At 31.6% G+C, this 20734-nt stretch overlaps 1 protein-coding gene across 1 annotated transcript; it reads left to right on the top strand.

The window, feature by feature from the left end:
- The first annotated feature begins 9331 nt into the window (after positions 1 to 9331).
- LOC139526501 (uncharacterized) lies at positions 9332 to 18891 on the top strand. Its single transcript, XM_071321653.1, has 8 exons — positions 9332 to 9349; positions 10738 to 10837; positions 11221 to 11433; positions 11983 to 12098; positions 12874 to 12961; positions 14625 to 14732; positions 16972 to 17099; positions 18805 to 18891. The coding sequence occupies exons 1-8, from the start codon at positions 9332 to 9334 to the stop codon at positions 18817 to 18819; spliced, it is 786 nt and encodes a 261-aa protein (XP_071177754.1). The 3' UTR covers positions 18820 to 18891.
- Positions 18892 to 20734: the final 1843 nt, after the last annotated feature.

Below are 20734 nucleotides of genomic sequence, written 5' to 3'. Positions count from 1 at the left end.
ATGAATAGTTTAAACAACATGTATTTATCGAAGTACATATGTACATATCAACAACACAAATAGAATATATTTTTAGAAACAAGCCGTTTTGATTATCCCCCTTATTATAAACTAAATATATTTTGACATTTTGACATTTTTCTTACATTTGATATTTATGATAATCATATGTATTCGAAATTTACTTCTATACAGTGCACTTTGTCAGATATTTCTTAAATATCGTATTACTTTTTTGATAATATTTATGATGGGATGTAACTCTTTTTGTCAACAATCATATCTGTTTCAGAGGAAAATATTTATTTTAAAAATAAGTTATCTCCCATTACATTGGAAAAGCGTAAAGATTAAGAATTTGTCTTTCTTTTTAATATATTCAACACAGTTTTACAGATGGATGGATAATTCTTTAAAAAAAATTAACCAAATGTGCCGCATACTAGTATAAAAGGGCACACTAAAAAAAACGAAAATTTTACAATATTCACGAAGTAAACGGGATTTTTTTCCCCAGTCGTCGTATTTTGCTAACGACTCTTTTGCAAATAATGATACCCGTTTGTACAACATAAATTGCTTTTCCGTAAGTGGAAGTTATGCGGACGCATTTCATTTGCGCGCATTTTGTGATTATTTTTTTTACGTTTGCGCAATTACATTGGCGCGCATTAGTTTTTCAGAAACACTATGACAAGTAAATTAAGATAATTCATTTTTAAAATGACTGTAGTTATATTGAACTTGAACATGTTCAAAAGTTGAATTTTATATTTTTCACAATTCTGTATTTTATTTGTTTCTGAAAGAAATCGAAATGATTTAAAAGCAGACCGCAATGAGGACCCCAAATTGGATGTATTTCAAATGGATATAGGAAGATGTTTTTCTACAACGGAGATCTATGAACGTGCACTGATACGCCTAGACTGGGAAAAGGATATCAAGGTTGGGGTAACCCACCTTTTTTATTCTGTGAACATTTTTTTTTTCTTTTTGTTTCTATCGTAAACACAATCTAACGTTTGGGGCAGGTTACACGTGCTTACCTTTTTCTCTTATGTCCTCTGAGACATTAAAAAAAAAGTGCAAAATGACGACCTGATTTATAAAAAAAAAGAAGGGAAACAATAAATGCAGGATCTTCTTTTGGAATCATACAGTGGATATAACTTCTGATCTCTCGTTAGAACTGTCAGAATAATCTGTCATAGAGCTGTTGTAAACTCTCCTAGAACAGTTCTACCTAGAACAGTTCTACCCCAAAACTGTTCTTAGTAGAACTGCCAGAACCAGTTTTAGATAGAACTGTATTGAACTGTTGTCTATAGGTAGAACTGTTAGATCTGTAAATTTACTCTCGCATTTTTTTTTGTTCTGCCCTATATATAAATATAACAAGAACAAAAAATTTGCGAAAGCAAATTTACAGATCTAACATTATTGGGTTGATGTTTAGACGAGTTGTATATACAGAATGTACACAGTCATGTATCACCAATAATCATCCAATAGATACATCTGTTGTAAAATTGTCACTGGTTCAGACGTACTTGTAAATATAATCATTTCTGTGACTGTATCTTACATTAATTTGTAGGATCCTTCATTATATATATAGATAATTTAGCTGATCTGTAAAAATAACATCTTCATGCCTTTTATAGCATGTACTGTAGTACGTGGTTGATTAAAACTGGCGAGGAAATGTAACACCCGGCCAGCGAAAGCTTCATTTTAATGAAGCCCATGTGTTCGTGTGATCTAGCGCGCCGGTTACAGTGCAGGCGATTTGGTGCCACGATATTTCAGTAGCATGGGTTCGCCGGGATTCGAACCCATGTAACTGACATTCGTGGCACCAAATCGCCTGCACTGTAGCCGTCCCGCTTGACAACACGACAACCTGGGTTTCACAATAATAAAGCTTTCAGCGGCCGTGTGTTAGCTTTCCTCGTCAGTTTTAATCTAGCGGCGTACTACAGTACATGGTATATATGAGGCATGGAGATGTTATTGTTACAGATCAGCTCAATTATCTATAGTAAAGGATCCAAAATAATGTACACAGCCATGTATCACCATCATTGCTGGTGATTTAATGGATAAATCTGTTGTAGAGTTGTCACTGACTCAGACGTACTTATATATCTGTAACAATAACATCTCTATGCCTTATATATCATGTACTGTAGTAGGCCGCTAGATTAAAACTGACGAGGATAGGTAACACACGGCCACCGAAAGCTTTATTATTGTGAAGCCCAGGTGGTCGTGCATGGTCTAGCGGGACGGCTGCAGTGCAGGTGATTTGGTGTCACGATATCTCAGTAGCATGGGTTCGAATCCCGGCGAGGGAAGAACTTTCGCAAATTTACAGATCTAACATTGTTAGGTTGATGTTTAGACGAGTTGTATATATGTATATATTTATATATATACCACTCGACCACCTTGGCTTCACAATATGTATATATTATTATTAATAAGACTTATTTACATTTAAGATAAAGAGTTCTTAATACTGTTCTATGTATAGAACTGACTAAATCAAATCTAGCCAATTTAGAATCGATTCTATGTGAAAGTTTGATATCAGAAGTTGATATGGAAAAAGAAATATATTAAAATATTTATAATTATACTTTAATTTATTTTATGTCAACTGCAAAGGGATTATGTTGTATTGCAATTTTAATTGTTTTGCACAGTAGCAAATATTACACACTTTTAAAAAGAGAATGACATAGGTTCAGATATTGTCAAGCATTAATGGGCAGGCTGGAAAAGAAGAAATTGATAAACACATTGTACTGTTAGAAAGGGGGATAGTCTTTTGGGGTGTAATTAATATTTTTCGTTTATCTTTTGATAAAATTGATTTTGACTAGGGCGTGCGCGACGTTGAAATGACACCAAAAGCTACAACATGTTATTTATCAAATGACATATTTACCTCAGTTTTTGTAGAAATGTAATTTGGAAATATGCCTTTATTGACTTACATAGAAAGACATATGTAATATATCTTTAGAAATGCCCCAAAAAAAGGAATTAAGGAGTCCAAATAAATGGTCAGCTGCGGAATGACACATTAATGTGTTGTTCAAACGGTTTATTCTTGAATGCCAAATCCTTTGATCTACCGACAATTTACCTGTAAAATTATGTTGGCGTTCAAGGAAGGGAGAGATCCGTTTGCGCCAAAAATGCGTCCTTTTGCGCCACAACTTTTTTGCTCCAATGCTACGTTTGCGCCACATGTTTTAAATTTACATGGTATCATTTGCGCCAAAAATAAAACATACGATTGTGCCAATTATAAGAAAAATTACTTCTCTACTCCTTTATTCGGACTTAGAACCGGCAGTTTACACGGCAAATGTTTCCTTTTCTGAAACATACTTTTCTCTAACTAGTGCTGCATGGGTACTTCCCATTTAATATATGTAGTAGCTTGTAACTTCACTTTATTGTCCAAAAACACAAACATTGAAGGATGAAATGCATAAAACAGTTCATAATAATTCCTAATAATAATAAATCCATACGCATGGTGGGAACAAAACACTGTGTCATCAACATATGTGGTTAAAACATAATCAGCAAAAGCTTCTATTTTCTTCTCTATTGGCATATCTTTATTAAATATTCAGCAAAGCAATAAGTTTTATTCTCTTTATATGTACATTGACTGTCTGATGCATTTTAAGTCAATTTTATTCAGATGCTCATCTTCATGGTGAAATATCTCCGAACATATGATACTTTTTAAGCCAAAAATATGAATAAATATATATTAATCGTTAATATTTATGATAGATATGTGTACAGGTAAATTGGCGCAAATGAGTTCCGAATATTGGCGCAATTGATACATTTGGAAAACAAAATTTGGCGCAAATGATACCCCTGAAAAACAGTAATTGGCGTAAAAGGACTGCTGCCTCAAGGAATAGGTGCAAGTAGTTATTACATCAAAAAGGAATGCTTATCAAAACAATCATACTAATTAAACAAATAGGTAAATACAGGTAGCTGAAACAAGTTCATGTTTTTCAAGTTTTTAAAATCATGTGTTGCTGTTACTGCATTTGTACTTAAATAAATATGGATTTGTTATCTTAAAATGAAACAAAGTCAACATGTGCATATTGTCATAAAATCCAGTTTGCTCAAATTCTCTTTGGACTTCAAAGTTTATTTTTCAACATTTATATAGTTGTGTGTGCTGTAATATTCTCCCATATTACTTGATGGAATTTCTTGAAATTTTGTATCTCATGTTAGTTAATTTACTATGTTTTATTTTCGTCAGTTTTTTCAGATATTTTTCTTGTTTTTAATATTTCTCCCTTTTTGTCGAGCCTGCAACTTTTGCCGCAAAAGCGATACATAGCCATCCTACATTCCGTCGTAGTTGGCTGCGGCCTCCACAAATATTCATTCTGTTGTAAAAGGTTTAAAAATGATAATAACTTTTTCAAACTGTCATTGATTTCTGCCAAACTTAGATAGAACCTTGTTTATGATCAAAAGCTAGTATCTAGTTCCGTAGAACCTTTTAGAATTTTCTATAGTAGGGTTTCATAGAATAACATTGTGAAGGTGATTCGTTATGGTCACAAATCATCAGAATTTTTGTTACCCTATTTTATGGATTTTCTTTAAACCTTGTAACGTTTCCAGCTTTGAAATTATCAAATTTACTTATAGATTAATTAATTCTGGTGATTTTTAAAGTTAAACAAATTGTTCAATTAAAATCTTCGTATAGTTTATATTAACTTATAAAATATTCAAAATGAAATGGAATTGAATAAATCTTTAAAATTCTTCTTTTTTTTAGAGAGATATCTGTATTCAACTAACATTTCTTTGATATATATAATAAGTCTTATGTAAATAAACACTTCCATTCCCAAATTATCTTTTTTTAATAGAAAGCAAGGAATTGTCAAAACGTTTTAATTTAATTTATTTATTTAAAATTCATAATGCATGTAATAATTTTAACCTTAAAATCTACCATTTTTCTTATCAAAAAGTAATAAAATGTAGCAATTTTATCAAGTTCACTAATTATGTTATACTTTTAAAAACATTTAAATAGTGCTAAAAACACCTATTGTTATTATATAAACATCTATTGAAATATTTGTGTTGGCATTCAAGGAATAGGTCACATATAAAATGTTGGCATTCGAGGAAGACACCGTTCAAACACTTGCAAAAAATGTTACAGTAGATTGCCTTTCAAATACAGGTTTCTTGTCAGCAAGTCTTCCTTTTGCACCTACATGTATTCCAGATTTTCTTGTTAAGGGTCAAGGGTGTCTATCAAAATTATAATCAGGAGAAATTGAATGCAACTTTGGACCTGAAACCTTTGCTAAAGACATCAAGGGAGAACTTTTTTCCCAAGAAAACAAAATATTCAAGAAGATGAATTACCGTAAGCCAAAAAGAAATTGTCACGCAGAACAATCCCAAGGACTCCGCAGTTTAAGTAAAATAAATGGTAGCTAAAATCTCAAAACTACTTTACTCCAAAGTATGTTTAAGTTCAATCAATATCTAAAATTTGAAGTAAATAAAAAATGAATCCATAGATCAAGGACAATATTTTTGTTTAGCCCTCCCCCTTTTCCCAAGATCTGTTAGTTTTTGTTTTCTATTAATTACAGCTGCGTATTACACTTGGAATTGATAGTGAAAGGGAATTGAAAGTTTGTTTGATCATTTAAACAAACTAGACAGGCAGGGCAATGCATACCCCGTGCCTACTTAATAGTTAATTTTTACGCAAGAAAATGATATATATATATATATATACGTCTGAGTCAGTGACAACTCTACAACAGATGTATCCATCGGATCGCCATCAATGATGGTGATACATGGCTGTGTACATAATGTATATACAACTCGTCTAAACATCAACCCAACAATGTTAGATCTGTAAATTTGCTTTCGCAAATTTTTGGTTCTTCCCTCGCCGGGATTCGAACCCATGCTACTGTGATATCGTGACACCAAATCGCCTGCACTGCAGCCGTCCCGCTAGACCACACGACCACCTGGGCTCTAAAAAAAAAGAGCTTTCGCTGGCCGTGTGTTACCTTTCCTCGTCAGTTTTAATCTAGCGGCGTACTACAGTACATAATATATAAGGCATGAAGATGTTATTGTTACAGATTAGCTAAATTATCTATAGTAAAGGATCCTACAAATTAATGTAATATACAGTCACAGAAAATAATTATATTTATAAGTACGTCTGAGTCAGTGACAACTCTACAACAGATGTATCCATCGGATCGCCATCAATGATGGTGATACATGGCTGTGTACATAATGTATATACAACTCGTCTAAACATCAACCCAACAATGTTAGATCTGTAAATTTGCTTTCGCAAATTTTTGGTTCTTCCCTCGCCGGGTATATATATACATATATATATATGGGTTAGGGTTAGTGTTAGGGTAAGCATTAACATCAGGAAATTATATTATGATATTTATTTATCAGACGTTATGTTTGAAAGTAGATTGAAAATTACCAGACGGAAATAAACACTCACAATTAGGTTGTATTTGGTACATGTGTAGGGGAGTACACTATATAGTACAAGACGACACTGTTCAAACTTCCCGGAGTTTAATGTATTTTCAAATCGTGATCTGAAGAAGGTTGTCGACATCGTCCGGGAAGACATGTAAAAACTATGTAGGAAGCTAGAGAACAAGATCAGAGGCCACTTAGATAACCGCACATAGTCTTTCTCATAAAAACGGACAAATACACTGTCATAGATGTAATTATGGTTACTGCATCATGTATATAGAAAAATTAACATGAAACCATATGATTGATTAATTTTCTCATAACTATCATGGACCTATATCCAACGGAGTCTTGTTAATGAAAGTCGGCCATCGTTTTTTTTCATAAAAAAACGGCCAAATCTTGCATTGTTTCGGAAATATAAATGATTATTTCTTTTGTCCGCTTGATCAATTACAAAACTAACAAGTTTCAATTGTGTCCTCTTTTATAATGATGGAAATTAATGCACTGTTTCTATACTTTGTAGTTTGGCTGACCTCCCTCCCTTTTCTTAATAGTTTTGTCTGCCGGTCTTTGATCTTTATTTTTTTTTTAAATTGAACCGTTATATTCCTAATAAGATCCAGTTATGGAAATATGAGAAAGACTTTAAACCCGATTAACCAGATACTGGTGGATATAATTCATAGAATTTGTCCGAGCACTTGTTATCACCCCACAAATTTGGTGGGGTTTGTGTTGCTTAGTCTTCAGTGTTCTATGTTGTGTTTTATGTACTGTTATCTGTCTGGTTGTGTTTTTTTTCTTATTTAACCACGGCGTTTTCAGTTTATTTTTGATGCATGAGTTTGAATGTCCCTCTGGTATTTTTTGAATAATTCTAAAGCTCCTGGTAGCTAAATAAACCACAGAAATTTACACACAATTTTACATTTTAAATTCGACAGCAAATGTTCACTGAAGTAAAAATCTGTTACTGTAACTTAACATTTAACAAAATGAGTTTGAATCTTCCTCTGGTATCGTTCGCCCCTATTTTATAAATATCGTGGAGTATTAATTTGTCTTGTTTATGAACTAACCTATATTAAATCTCAGACAGTTCGTCTGGTAAACACTTGTAATATTTATGATCTATTTTCTTTCATATGTCTACCAGCGAGATATCGTCAGCCTTCGTCTAATCACGATTTGTTAAAACATTGAACTCAAGAAGTTTGAACAGTTCTGTCCTCTAAGTAAAGATACAGTCATCAAATATGACACAATGTGACAGTGATCATTTACTTTTGGCAAATTATAATCAACTCTCAGATATAGTATATAAGAATATATATCATAATATAATTTCGTTTATTTGCAATAACGAATTTTGTTAAAATGATATCTTTATTGTTGTTTTGTTTGGTTATTCATATTTTTTTCTCATATTTTTATATATTTTTAGTTATTATCTTTTTGATATTTTGAGTATTTTTTGTTTTTGTTACTAAACATACTTTTATAATTCTGTATAGCTTACATATGTCATTCGACTTAAACTTTCGGTAAACTTTGATTAACAATTTCGATTTATTATTATTACATGAAGAAAGCAGTATAACATATTAATTGGTATTGATGAATCTTTTTATTTATAAAATAGACATTGTGGTTAAGCAGTTGATCAGTCCTTTCCAAAAACGTTTAAGTCTCTTAAAATGTCTTGTTCAACTGAAATAACCTCTACTCCTCTCCAAATTCTAACTACCGTTTTATTTGTATTAAACAAATAATTGGGCATTGCTTTTTTAGTTCATGAAATTTCAAAATTAGTTTTTGACGAGCATTCCTATTAGTTCCATTCTTGCTAAAAAAAAGTATATATGCAAACATTTATAAATAGAGCCCCGAGCCGTGAGAGTATCCTTTTTGTCCTTTTTCGTATATGCTGTGTTGTATTGATTGATTGATTGTTGGTTGCTTAACGTCCAGTGTTAATATTTCATGCATATTCAGGACGAGAACAAGTTCACAATAAATACAATAGGTAGGTCTTGTCACAAGAGAGGCCATCTGGGGTCTGGGAAATTTGCAATAGAAAATGAGGGTATAATGGATATGGACAGAAATTTTGCCTTGCAACAGGCCACCTACGGACCCTATACTGTGTTGTAAGAATAGTTTTTACAAAAGTTTCAAAACCAGATAGATAAGTTTTCAATTACAGACACGAAATTTGAAAAAAAAAAGTATTACAAAAAATACGGTACGTCTAAGTAAGTTCACAGATTACATTTCATCAATCAACAGAACTAATGCAACTGTACAATTTTTTTTATTTGGTGCAAGTATCACCCAATAAATGATAAATTAACCCTGTTTCACAGCTAGCTTAACCGCCTTCTTGATTGACAGTTGTAAACAATTCTGGTATATTGACATGAGCAACTTAATCAAACATAATGATTTTATGTGACATAATAGAAATCCAGCAGAATTTCTTAAAATACGAGCATGCATAGCATTTACAACATGTACAAGTTTCGCCTTAAAACCGGAATAGCTGATACACGCGCTTTGCCTAACCAAAATGGCCTTGATACATTTCTACCAAAAAATGAAATGCATCAATCAATAACAGGATGTATTTGTGTAGACTTGTAACAACATGCGATTGGTTAATACAGCCTATGGCGCTTATTTGAATATTCGTGTAACCATTCAAATACTACTTAAAAATATCAAAGTTCTCTAAGACCGTGGCATAGTCTGCATGATGACTCAGCATTACCAGGTAAGATTTCAAAGTATTCAGTAGTATGTAGTTTTTTCCTTTGTGCATGTTTTACATGTCTTTGAATAATGATGATAGTACCTAACCATTGTCATGGAACTTCTGTTTAATATGTCCTTTTAATTTATTCAAACCATTTTAGCTTCAATCCTTATGCAAATTTATTTACATGTTAAACTAATTCGAATTTAAGAAAACAAAATATGGCTTGCTAAAATACGTATATTAATGCAAACCCTACATTTTCAAATGATTTTGATTTCTTGGATACATTATTGATTTGATTATTGTAATTATTTCCAAACTTATAATGTTAGAAACTTTGAATGGAATAAATATTGCATATATACTTAAAACGAATTTTGATAGAATCATACATCTACACCACAATAACTTACTAGTAACTAATCATATGCTTGTGCATACAGTCTGAAAACTTGAAATCTTAAATCATTTGAAAATGTTTAAAATCTCCATGTTATATGGTTTCGAAAACAGTCCTCCTATCTTAATATATACGAAATAATATGTGGATGTTTGATTATACATTAAGTGTTTGAGAAAATTGCATGTTCTTTTCTTCAAAATTACTTTAACATGTTTAAATTAGTTTGAATATGCATTTAGTTTTCCTTTTCATATAACGTGTGTAAATGTAGATTCAATCATTGTACAAGAAAAAAAATATGAGATTGACACTATTGGAACAACAATAGATCCAAATTTAATTAAAAAACGTAAATCTATAATGATTTCAAGCGCATGCTTATTCACAAACATATTAATGTTTGGCTTAACAATAATAGCAAATTAATAACAAATTCGTGAAGGTTGTGTTTTGAAATAAAAATCAAATGAAGTGGTATGATGATAATTCAAATAATTGTATGAAAAGTATAATGCATTGAAATTGATAACAGTATATTTTTACAATTTTTGAACATTAATTTAATTCTACGACACAAACCTGTTTTAACATAGTGTTACATAAAATTACAATCATACAGAATTCTATGGAAAATTCAAAGCGGAAAGTCCCTAATCAAATGGCAAAATCAAAAGCTAAAACACGGCAAACAAATGGACATCGATTGTCAGATTCCTGACTTGGTACAGACATTTTTCTTATGTAGGAAATAGTTGAATGAATCTGGTTTTATAGCTAGATAAACCTCTCAAATGTTTGACAGTAACATAAAATTCGATTATATTGTCAACTATATGTGAATAAAATAAACAGACAAAAATATCAAAAGTTAAGTGTTGAGTTGACATGATCATCTGATTCTTGCTTATCATAACAATAGATATGTCAGTAATAATCATGCGAACGACTGGAATATAATTGAATTCACATAATATGTTTAACGTAATTTTATTATTTACAGATATATTTTGTTTTGTTGATTGTCATATTTCTATCAAGTAATACGTGCTATGCACAGTTCATATTAGAGGGCGACACACAAGCATTTTTCGAGGATGGAGGTAATTAAATGATAAATTTTTACATGGTTATGAACATCGAATATTACAGATTTGCATATCCATTACATATCAAAGTTGTAATAGTATGATGTTTTATACACACCTTTGATGATGATAACAGGTGGACGTCCGATCAAAGACTTCCTCACCTGTTTTATTGTCGGAATAAATATATTGTTTGTGATAAGAAGATTTTAATTGTAATCTAATACATTGGTTATGTGTGAATTTTTCTTCAAACAAACACACATGACTTCATTCATCTACACTAGCTATTTCTGATTGGATTTATTTTTGTTAAGTTTATTTAAAATATTACTCTCACTCATGATAAAACACCAAATGACGATTTTAATTTATTTTTACTAAATATATTTTTGGAGCTGGTGCTGGGACGGATATACTAGGTGGTACAGGGACTGATTTTTCCCTAGCTTCGGCTCTTTTACCACTGTTACTTCTTGGACCCTTACTATTGGCGGCAACAACACCCACTGCTACAGCAGCTCAGGCAGCTCAGGCAGCTCAGGCTGTACCTGTACCTGTAGCGCCAGCAACACCACAAACCATAACTGTTTTAGTCCCTGCTGCGACTAGTAAGTATAGTTTGACAATCCTATTATACATCGGCCAACAGCATAACAAATATGTTCAATGGAAAAACAGCTCGTAATCCAAATCTGAAAAATACAGCATTTTTCTAATAGAAGCCATGACATGAGTTCACAGTATTTTTTTGTATGCTGATGAGGACAAAGTTTTATAAAATCATCTGAAAGCTTATGGTTTTCTTTACCTTTAAAGTTCCATCCATCCGATCAACTGCACAAAATAAAAGATTTAATCAATAGCTGGTCAACAAATACATTTAAATGTAGAAACATCAACTGATGTGTATAATAAAAATGTCAATGCGTTTATTTCACACCAATTTGGTCTGTTGTGGAAACTTGTATCATTGACAATCAAACTACATTTCTTTGTCAAAAACAATGCATGTAGCTTCTGTATTTCCGATTCATTTAATCATTGTCATTAATTTGTAACGTTTCTGAAATTACGGTATTGCTTTATATTTTTTATTTTATAAATTATGTTTGTTGAAAAAATGTTAACTCATATGTTTTTTTTTCTCATTTAAATAGCGCAATGTGTTCCGGAAACTTGTCCAGCTGGATTCATTGTCTTACCAAACCAAGCAAGTAGTACAAGCTGTTATTCTGATAGTGGTGCTACTACTCAAACGTGGGATGCAGCTCTGGTGAGTGTGTTAATTATTCACTATTTGGAAGACGAGGTTGTTACTTCGAACACAATCAAGAACCAAAAAACGTTTAATATATTATATATTCTGTAGGCAGAATATAAGATTACAATACAGATATAGTTGAAGTTTTTATTAAACAAGTGACATTAGTAATTCTTAATACCTGACTAAAGTAATTTCCTACGTCATCATTACATAAGAAGTGTTATGAATGACTGTATTATCTGCTTGTATATACGACGAATGACAACTTTCAAACCCTTTTGTAAAATGTATGTGCAATGTTCTTGATCATGTCACTGAAGTTGTTCCTATATTTGACCTATAAAGTTCATTTGTTGAAAATCTGGTTAAATTACGGTAATCGAAAGAGATAATTTGTTTTATGTTTGAAGAGCATTTGTCGCTTTTTGTGATGTTGAACGCAGTCGAGATCAATTGGACATAATTTAATCTGTTCAACACAATTATAGTTTGATAATTGAGTATGATAGTAGAAACAAATACCTGAATGGTCTTTGACGTAATACTGGGACATAATTGGAGTCACGAGATGCATTATATGGGAGACATATGAAGATAAATAAGGAGTTTATAATGAAAAACAAAAACTGCTGAAACTTGAAAAGAATTGGCTGGGAATAAACATGATGAACGATAACTAGTTTTGACAATTCAAGAACACTTTTTTTTCAAATAACAACTATCTATGTATTCACATACAGATTTTGTGACATCAATGTACGAATATCATCTTACTAAATTTCAGGTGGATTGTACCAGGACACCGGGTGCCTACCTGTGGAGACCAAACACTGAACAAGAAGCCGCTGCTGTTAGAAATAAATATAGCATTGGTAAGTTGAGAATGTTATTGTATTTTCTATTAAAATAAAGTTATTCATGTATTCAGTCATCTCGAATTATGAAATAAATGTGATAACAAAGATAACAAAACATGCGATAGCAAATCTAATCCGTTAGCAAGATGTTTTAACTAATACATTAATCTGTATTACGATACAATTATCTCTTCCCGAAGACGTTCGAACACTAAAGACAGTTCACAGATTATGTAGCTGCTGGGGGAAGATGGGTGCATTATTTATTTTTTCTAAATAAAAGAACAAATGTGTAAGACAGTCATTTAAAGATCAAAATTAGTTCTGTATTTAATTGTTCAATTAGCGCAATGCAAATTTTGTAACACAAAAAGGTAAACATAGTCCCTCGACAGCGGCTCGATCTACTTTAACTGTCCCTTATCTAAACCCTAACGCAATCATTGTATAAGGTCATGTGTTGCGTTCAAAGCATTTTTCTGAATTGATCATTTTCTTAATGTTGAATTTGTGTCATCTAATTACATAGACAAATAAGGGGGATAGTTCCACTACAGCTAACTGTAACATTTCTAAACCATTAGGCAGTCATTTCATAAGGCAGTAGATTGTTATTGACGCAACCAAATAATACAGGAACATCTATTTTAACATCATTTCAACAGTTTTTATTATTTTTGCAGTAATATAGTATTTCAAATCATTGTATCACATGTTCCTCAAAACGTGGTGTACAGTACAAACAGTCTTCATTTAAACAAGAACTGACATTATAATAGAACTTGCAAAAGATAAGCCAACTAAATTAATTTAAATTGAGTTTAATATTGTTAAATGTTTGTATCTGTGTATCAGTGTAAGTCCTGGAATTATAGTACCCGAATCATAGTGTTTCCTTGTTTTCACGCTTACACAAACCACATCTTGCCGTAAACATTTCCGACGATGAACATATCGTACCTCATGGATTATTGATATGTGTGTCATTTCGTACAAAATTTCTCATATTGAAAAAATAAACCATAGTAAGTTCTTTAATTGGTTACATAAAATGCATATTCCTTTGCACACATTTTTCATTAATTGCTTTTTTCATGGAATAATATTAAATTCTTTGCATTTCACTACAAAACAGCTGTTAACAACTATAAAAGTTCAATTTATCACAGATCTTTGGAAATTTTGCTAACGCTATGATGCGTTTTTGAATTTTTGCCAGATATTCAGAATCCTCTGGTTTTATCCATGTAGTAAATTTACACCTACTCTTCTTTTCATAATTTTATTACTTATAGTTTAAAAGGTCATATTTGATTTTTTTTTTATAAAATACTTGTTATTTTTTCATTGTTTTTGAAAGAAAAAAAGTTGTCAATGTTAAATACATGAAAAATGTAGAGATAATCATTTCCCGCCAAATTTTCAATGGCTTATATACCACTTTCTACATGTAGCCTTGATAAATTCTCACTCAAAAAAGAAATAAGTTCTAATTAATTCCATAATGTAAAGATAACCTCTGATTATATTGACATTATGTCAGAAATCGTGAAAACTTAAATCTTTATTTCACGAGTGTATATAGTGCTGTCTATTATTTATGAACTACGAAGAACATATATGTTATAAATCTTCTGATTTTTCGATGAAACTCATTTAAATTTTCTTGTTTTTACAGCCGATAATGTATTTGTGTGGACCGGTGCAAATTTAAACGCGGATGGGACCTTCAGATTTGCCATAGAAAATGGTCTATTTGATTTTGCAAACCTCCCATTTGGAGTAGGTAAATTTACTTTTTTATGATAAAAGCAGCCGTTTATGTAATATGAACACACCATTCAGAAAAGCAATTTAGTTTTTACATCAATTTCTGTTGGTGTTATTAACCTTCGATTTTATTTTGACACAATTTATTCTTAAAGAGATGCAAAGTCATACTTTCGGAAAAATGGACATAAGTAGTTATGATTGATGTATGTAAATGCGACAACAAACACACACACAAGTATCATTCATATGACATCACATTGTATTGAACAATAGATACATATGCATGAAAAAGGTCGTTAACAATTTTATAGAATAACTAGGATTAGCCATCAACAATTTTTCATCCGGTCAACAAAAGGCTTAAAAATAAATATTGATTGATTGTTGTTTGCTTGGCGCATTAGCACAGAAAGGCTAAATCGCGGCGAGAACTAATTCGAATATTTTTACAATTTAAAGCATATTTTTAAAATAAGACAAAAAGACTTTCAATATACTAAAATTCTAGACTAAAGCAAATTGATTATTTACCAATAAAAATCAACAGTAAGATAACGTGATAAAAATTAAAAACGATTTAAATATAATAACATTTTTATATTCTATAATAAATTCCAATTTCTTTTAAAAATGTAACAATATTTGTAAATGGAACATTATTAAATAAATCATACATATTATTGACATTGAAATGCTTCTTACGAATATCAGCAAAGTCAATACAATTAATTAAAACATGTTTAATAGTGTACTTGCAGTTGCAAGGTACACATTGTGGTTTATCTTCATTTCTTACAAGATACTCGTGTGGTATTCTAGTATGACCAATACGACATCTAGAAATAACCCATTGATCTTTTCTGCACATAAAATTATTGAAAGGTTTACCTAAATTAGGTTTAATTTTATGTAATTTATTATCATCTTTTTTACTCCATTCATTTTTTCAATATATTAAAAACATATTCTCTAATATTAGATTTAAAATCAGTATATGGTATATCACAGTTAGATAAAGGGTCACCCAGGGCATTATTTGAAGAGGAATTTTTAAATTCCTCATTACATATAACATTTTGAGAATTGTTGGGTTTTAAATTTTAGTATTTTATATAGTTAGAAGAATGAAAGTGAATCAGAACATAAAATAAATTTGGACTTATCTGAAGAAGCAATAAATTTCAAAGCCAAAATTATTGCTTCTGCTTCAGCAGTAAAGATGGATGCACCAGATGGCAAACGGAGCGTTGTAAAAACGAATAAGAAATACTTTTGTTTTGAATTTGACATATCGATTTAGACTGACTTTGGTTGTCAGAGGCACCAGGATTATAATTTGATACCCCAGACGCAAATCAAATTGTCACTGGTATGAATTACCATTTAAAAAAATCATTAGATTGTTTTTACAAATCTGGAGATTGTTATCAGAGCAGACAATGGGGTTTATGCCACTTGAACACATATTGATGACTATTGAGGGCATAACCGGTATCTAGCTAGTTATATAAGGAATCTGAAATACAGTAGTTGTCGTCTGTTTATGTAGTTCATAAGTGTTTCTCGTTTTTATATGAATTAGATCGTCGGGTTTCCCGTTTGAATGGTTTTACACTAGTATTTTTTGGGGGCCATTTTTAGCTTGCTGTTAGGCGTGAGCCAAGCTTCGTGTTGTAGGTCGAACCAATAATGGTTTACTTTTATAAATTGTCACTTGGGTGGACAGTTGTCTCATTGCACTAATACCACATCTTCCTATATCTATTAAAAAAACACTGAAACTTTGAACAGGAGGTGTTTTTTTTCTTTTGAGGGAACATTACAATTTCAGTTTAGGGTATTCATAACATCATTTTGTTATGACTAGAATAAGTACGTTTCTGCCTAAAACAAGATGCTAAATTAGATAGAAGCTGAGCAATGTTTTCAATTTTATTTTCCAAATCATGTAAATATGGACTATTGAGTAGATTTACTAAAGGTATAAATAAAACGGTATACTATTCCATCTATTTTAAAAAACAAATATTCGAACACAAAGGTGCCTCTGGGATAATAGTTAAGAACAAGTTATTTGTGATAATATGAAATTAATATCGTATATATCTTCAACAAGACGAGGCAAAGTGTACGTTGAAGTTGGTTCATTAATTTAGTAGGACGGTTGAACAAGACTGTCTTTTATATTGGTTTGGCCCCTTTTGTGGTATTTAAGACGTAATGCGAAATAAATGGACGATTATTTATTTCAGGCGCGGCAGGCACACCTAATGCTGGAGTAGGTACTGACTGTGTGGGACTAAGGTTCACGCCCGGCCCGGGGATATGGAGTGACCAGTCGTGTACCCTTGCGCTCCGCTACATATGCGAGTATCCACGAGTAAGTATAATCATTCAATTACCAGTTGTGTGGAAATAATCTATTTACGTAAAAAAAAACATTAATATAGAACTACAATTAACACATCACGAAGATTTCTGTACATATCTCATGTAGGGCAATCACAAGACAAAGCAATAAAAGATACATGTCTTAAAAATAACACCGTGTTTTATTATGACTAGTATTCTAACACGTTTTGTGATAACTCTGTTTTAAATAATCCATTTACATTTAAAATAGTCAATGTCGAGTTTTGTATATTATTAACAGGTGTCTTACTGCTTTGGGTCACTCATTGTGAATCGTGTGCCAATTTGAAGAATATCTATCTGATCTTGTGTTGCTGTAGGATATCAGTTTCCTAAAAAAATATTGATAAGGAGTATTTTGATTTAAATCTAAGCTCTGTACTTCTGTCCAATATAATGTAAATTATTAATGTCAAGTCACAAAAGTTCATGGCAAGGTTTGCTTTACAGATATATGCTAATATAACTGATTATTTTATCCACAATGTGCATTAGATTAAATATAATAATTAGTGTCATAACATTTTAACAAATTAACATTTCGGTTAATCTTAATTATTAAATAAGGCAATTTAGGCAAATCGTCAGTTTGGACTCTCTTAAACTAACAATGGACCAGCAATTGTCTTTTTAAATTTGAAAGAATTTTGAAGCAATAAAACTGTTCAATTTAACTCTTTACCTAGGACAAATTTAAAAACGAAAACTTAAAGAGCAGAAAGTGAGATAAAAAATACTGAACTTTGAGGAAAATTTTAAATGGAAAGTCCCTAATCAAATGGTAAAATCAATATTTCAAACGCATAAAACGAATGGACAACAACTGCTTTTTCATTACTTTTCTGAAGTAGAAATGGTGGATTAAACCTTGTTTTATAGCTAGCTAAACCTAAAGCTTTTATCTTTTATCATATGATCATGTATTCTCATACAATTTTTTTCCTCAAATATTTTTTTTAAAGACATGTCAACTAATCATAATATGAATTTTGTTTATTGTTCAATACTTTTTTTTATTTCTCTGTTGATCATTAATGTAGTATATTAGATTTATTAGTTGAAAATTATGATCTCTGATACTTAAATTTGATGATATTGGACACTATCAAATTAAGGTTATATACAATTCCAATAATTAGCTCAAATGGAAGCATGTGTGTCTGACCTTCTTGTAATCGTTTGTTACCGCAAGTTACCTTATTTCAGCACGTGTATTCTGATGGACAGTAATATATATATAAGTGGCTGAATTGACGTTAATCTATTTAAAAGTATACAGAAAAATACCAGTTTTATGTGGTCACAAATTCAGCCGACAAGGGTGCCAGAGAAAAAAACTAGTAAATGTGCTTTATAATTAACAAATATTTTCTAATCTGTATATCTTTACATAAATAAGGCCGTTTAACTTAGTTTTTTCGTTTGAATTGTTTTGCATTGTCATTTCGGGGCCTTTTATAGCTGACTATGCGGTATGGGCTTTTCTTATTGTTGAAGACCGTATGGTGACGTATAGTTGTTAATTTCTGTGTCATTTTGATCTCTTGTGGAGAGTTGTCTCATTGGCAATCATACCACATCTTCTTTTTTTATATATACCTTGTGATCTTAATTTTGACTTAAATGTTAGTTATTTGTATGTGTCTCTTACTTTATAGTGTTGTATTTTTCAGAGAGTTTGTCCATAGAGAGTTTGCTGCAATCGTAGTACGTCCTGGAAACTTTATTGTTGCTGCGTGTAATAAAAACATTGAAGCAGATTTTAGTTTTCTTTAAAAAAAAAACCAGAAGGAATATATCAAGTTATCAAAGGTACCAGGATTATAATTTAGTACGCCAGACGCACGTTCCGTCTACATAAGACCAATCAGTGACGCTCATATCAAAATATTTATAAAGGTGTTATCATACACTTTTAGACGCAGAAAAGTTCGAGCAACGAGAAAACCCGACCTTTCCGAACCCTAACCACTCAAAAAGGCCAACATAAAAAAAAACTTTGCACAGTGCTAGTTGTGACGATAACACACATTTTTGGATATAGATCTTTCATTGTAATGTGTACTAGTGTTTGTCTGTTTGTCTTTGTAAGCCATGGCGTTGTCAGGTTTTTTTTCTACGCATTTGACGATCTGGTTTCTTTTGCTCCTCTTTTCTAGAAGATAGTCCCATACTTGCCGCCAAATTGAAAATAACCACCAATAGGCAATATGTCAGGTCCAATATAATGGTGAACCTAATTACTTTATAGTAACAGCATGAAATTTGCAAAGTGATAGTTATGACGCTAACAAAGGGGTATGGTTATGGAGCCATTACAAAAAATATCCCGTAAAGCCACCAAATTCAAAATGGCTACAAATAATTTCAAAAGAAGATAAACCCAATGTTGGTGTAGTTAATATCATTTATGTAACAACCAGAAACATTATACAGTGTTAGTAATGAGTTTTTTAAACACTTTTGAACATGAACAATTCAAATATGGCCACCACATTCAAAATTGCCACCAATAGTCAAGAGGCTAAGTTCAATATATTTGTCGATTGACCACTCTATAGTAAAAGCCTGAAACTTTGCATAGTGTTAGTTATATTGATAATGAACATCTTCTAAAATAAAGGTATCTTATTGAATCCATAAAAAGCATCTGTACCCCATTCATTGTTGTCTTTTGTCAGCTTGATTCAGTCTGGATCCAACATTCGGGATTGTTCTTATTTTCAGTCGAAATTAACAATAGAACAGCTGTTGATGTATAGTTGTACAAAGAAGAAGACCAGAAACCCATAGTTTGTTCTTATTTAGAAATTATGATCCACTGTTAGACTATAAAACAAGATCTAGTAGACACTTTCTCCAAGCATTGACTTCTTGTACTTGTTTTTTACGACAGAGTGATATTCATGTCTACTTCGATGGCCAAGAGTGCCTGTTGTCGTTATATCCAAGAAGGCATTGTATGCACTACCAATCTATCGCATAATGTTTTCACTTTGTCTGCTGTAGACACTTTGTCTGTTGTAGATAATTCAGTAGATCAAAAGATTCATTTCATGGAACCTGCATATTGTTTATCCAACATTTTTCATAGGATGTTCGAGGGTTTTCTTTTCAAATATTTGACCAATCTGAAACTAATTTGTAAAAATAATACTTTTAAACCGGAGAGTTGAGCAAATCACCCGTCAGCAGAAATGTGAATAATCGAACCGGATAGATCATAAGTGGAAGGCGATCTCACAATAAATAACTCTGCATTTGAAGTTGCATTAAAGGTGGAAGTGAAATAGCTTAAAGATGTTGCCGAAAATTCCAGCGGAAAGGCTGAAGTTGGAACAAATCTGGACCTACTATCATGCTTCATCGTTGCCGCTAGATGTGAATAAACTTTCAGCAATCTGCACTCCTTCCTGTATTTTACGAAGAGGTTAAACTATCAATGCTGCGATATTTATTGAATTCTAAAATTCGAATGCCCCACACCAACTTATTTAACTACCGTAAATTATGTATAAAATATAATTCTATAGAAAATCCCCTTCCCTTTTCACGAATATGTACTGCCGAATAAGACTATTTACCGGATTTTTAAAAATATAG

This window comes from Mytilus edulis, chromosome 6, assembly GCF_963676685.1.
Source record: "Mytilus edulis chromosome 6, xbMytEdul2.2, whole genome shotgun sequence".
NCBI lineage: Eukaryota > Metazoa > Mollusca > Bivalvia > Mytilida > Mytilidae > Mytilus > Mytilus edulis.
This window is presented reverse-complemented; position numbering and strand designations above follow the sequence as displayed.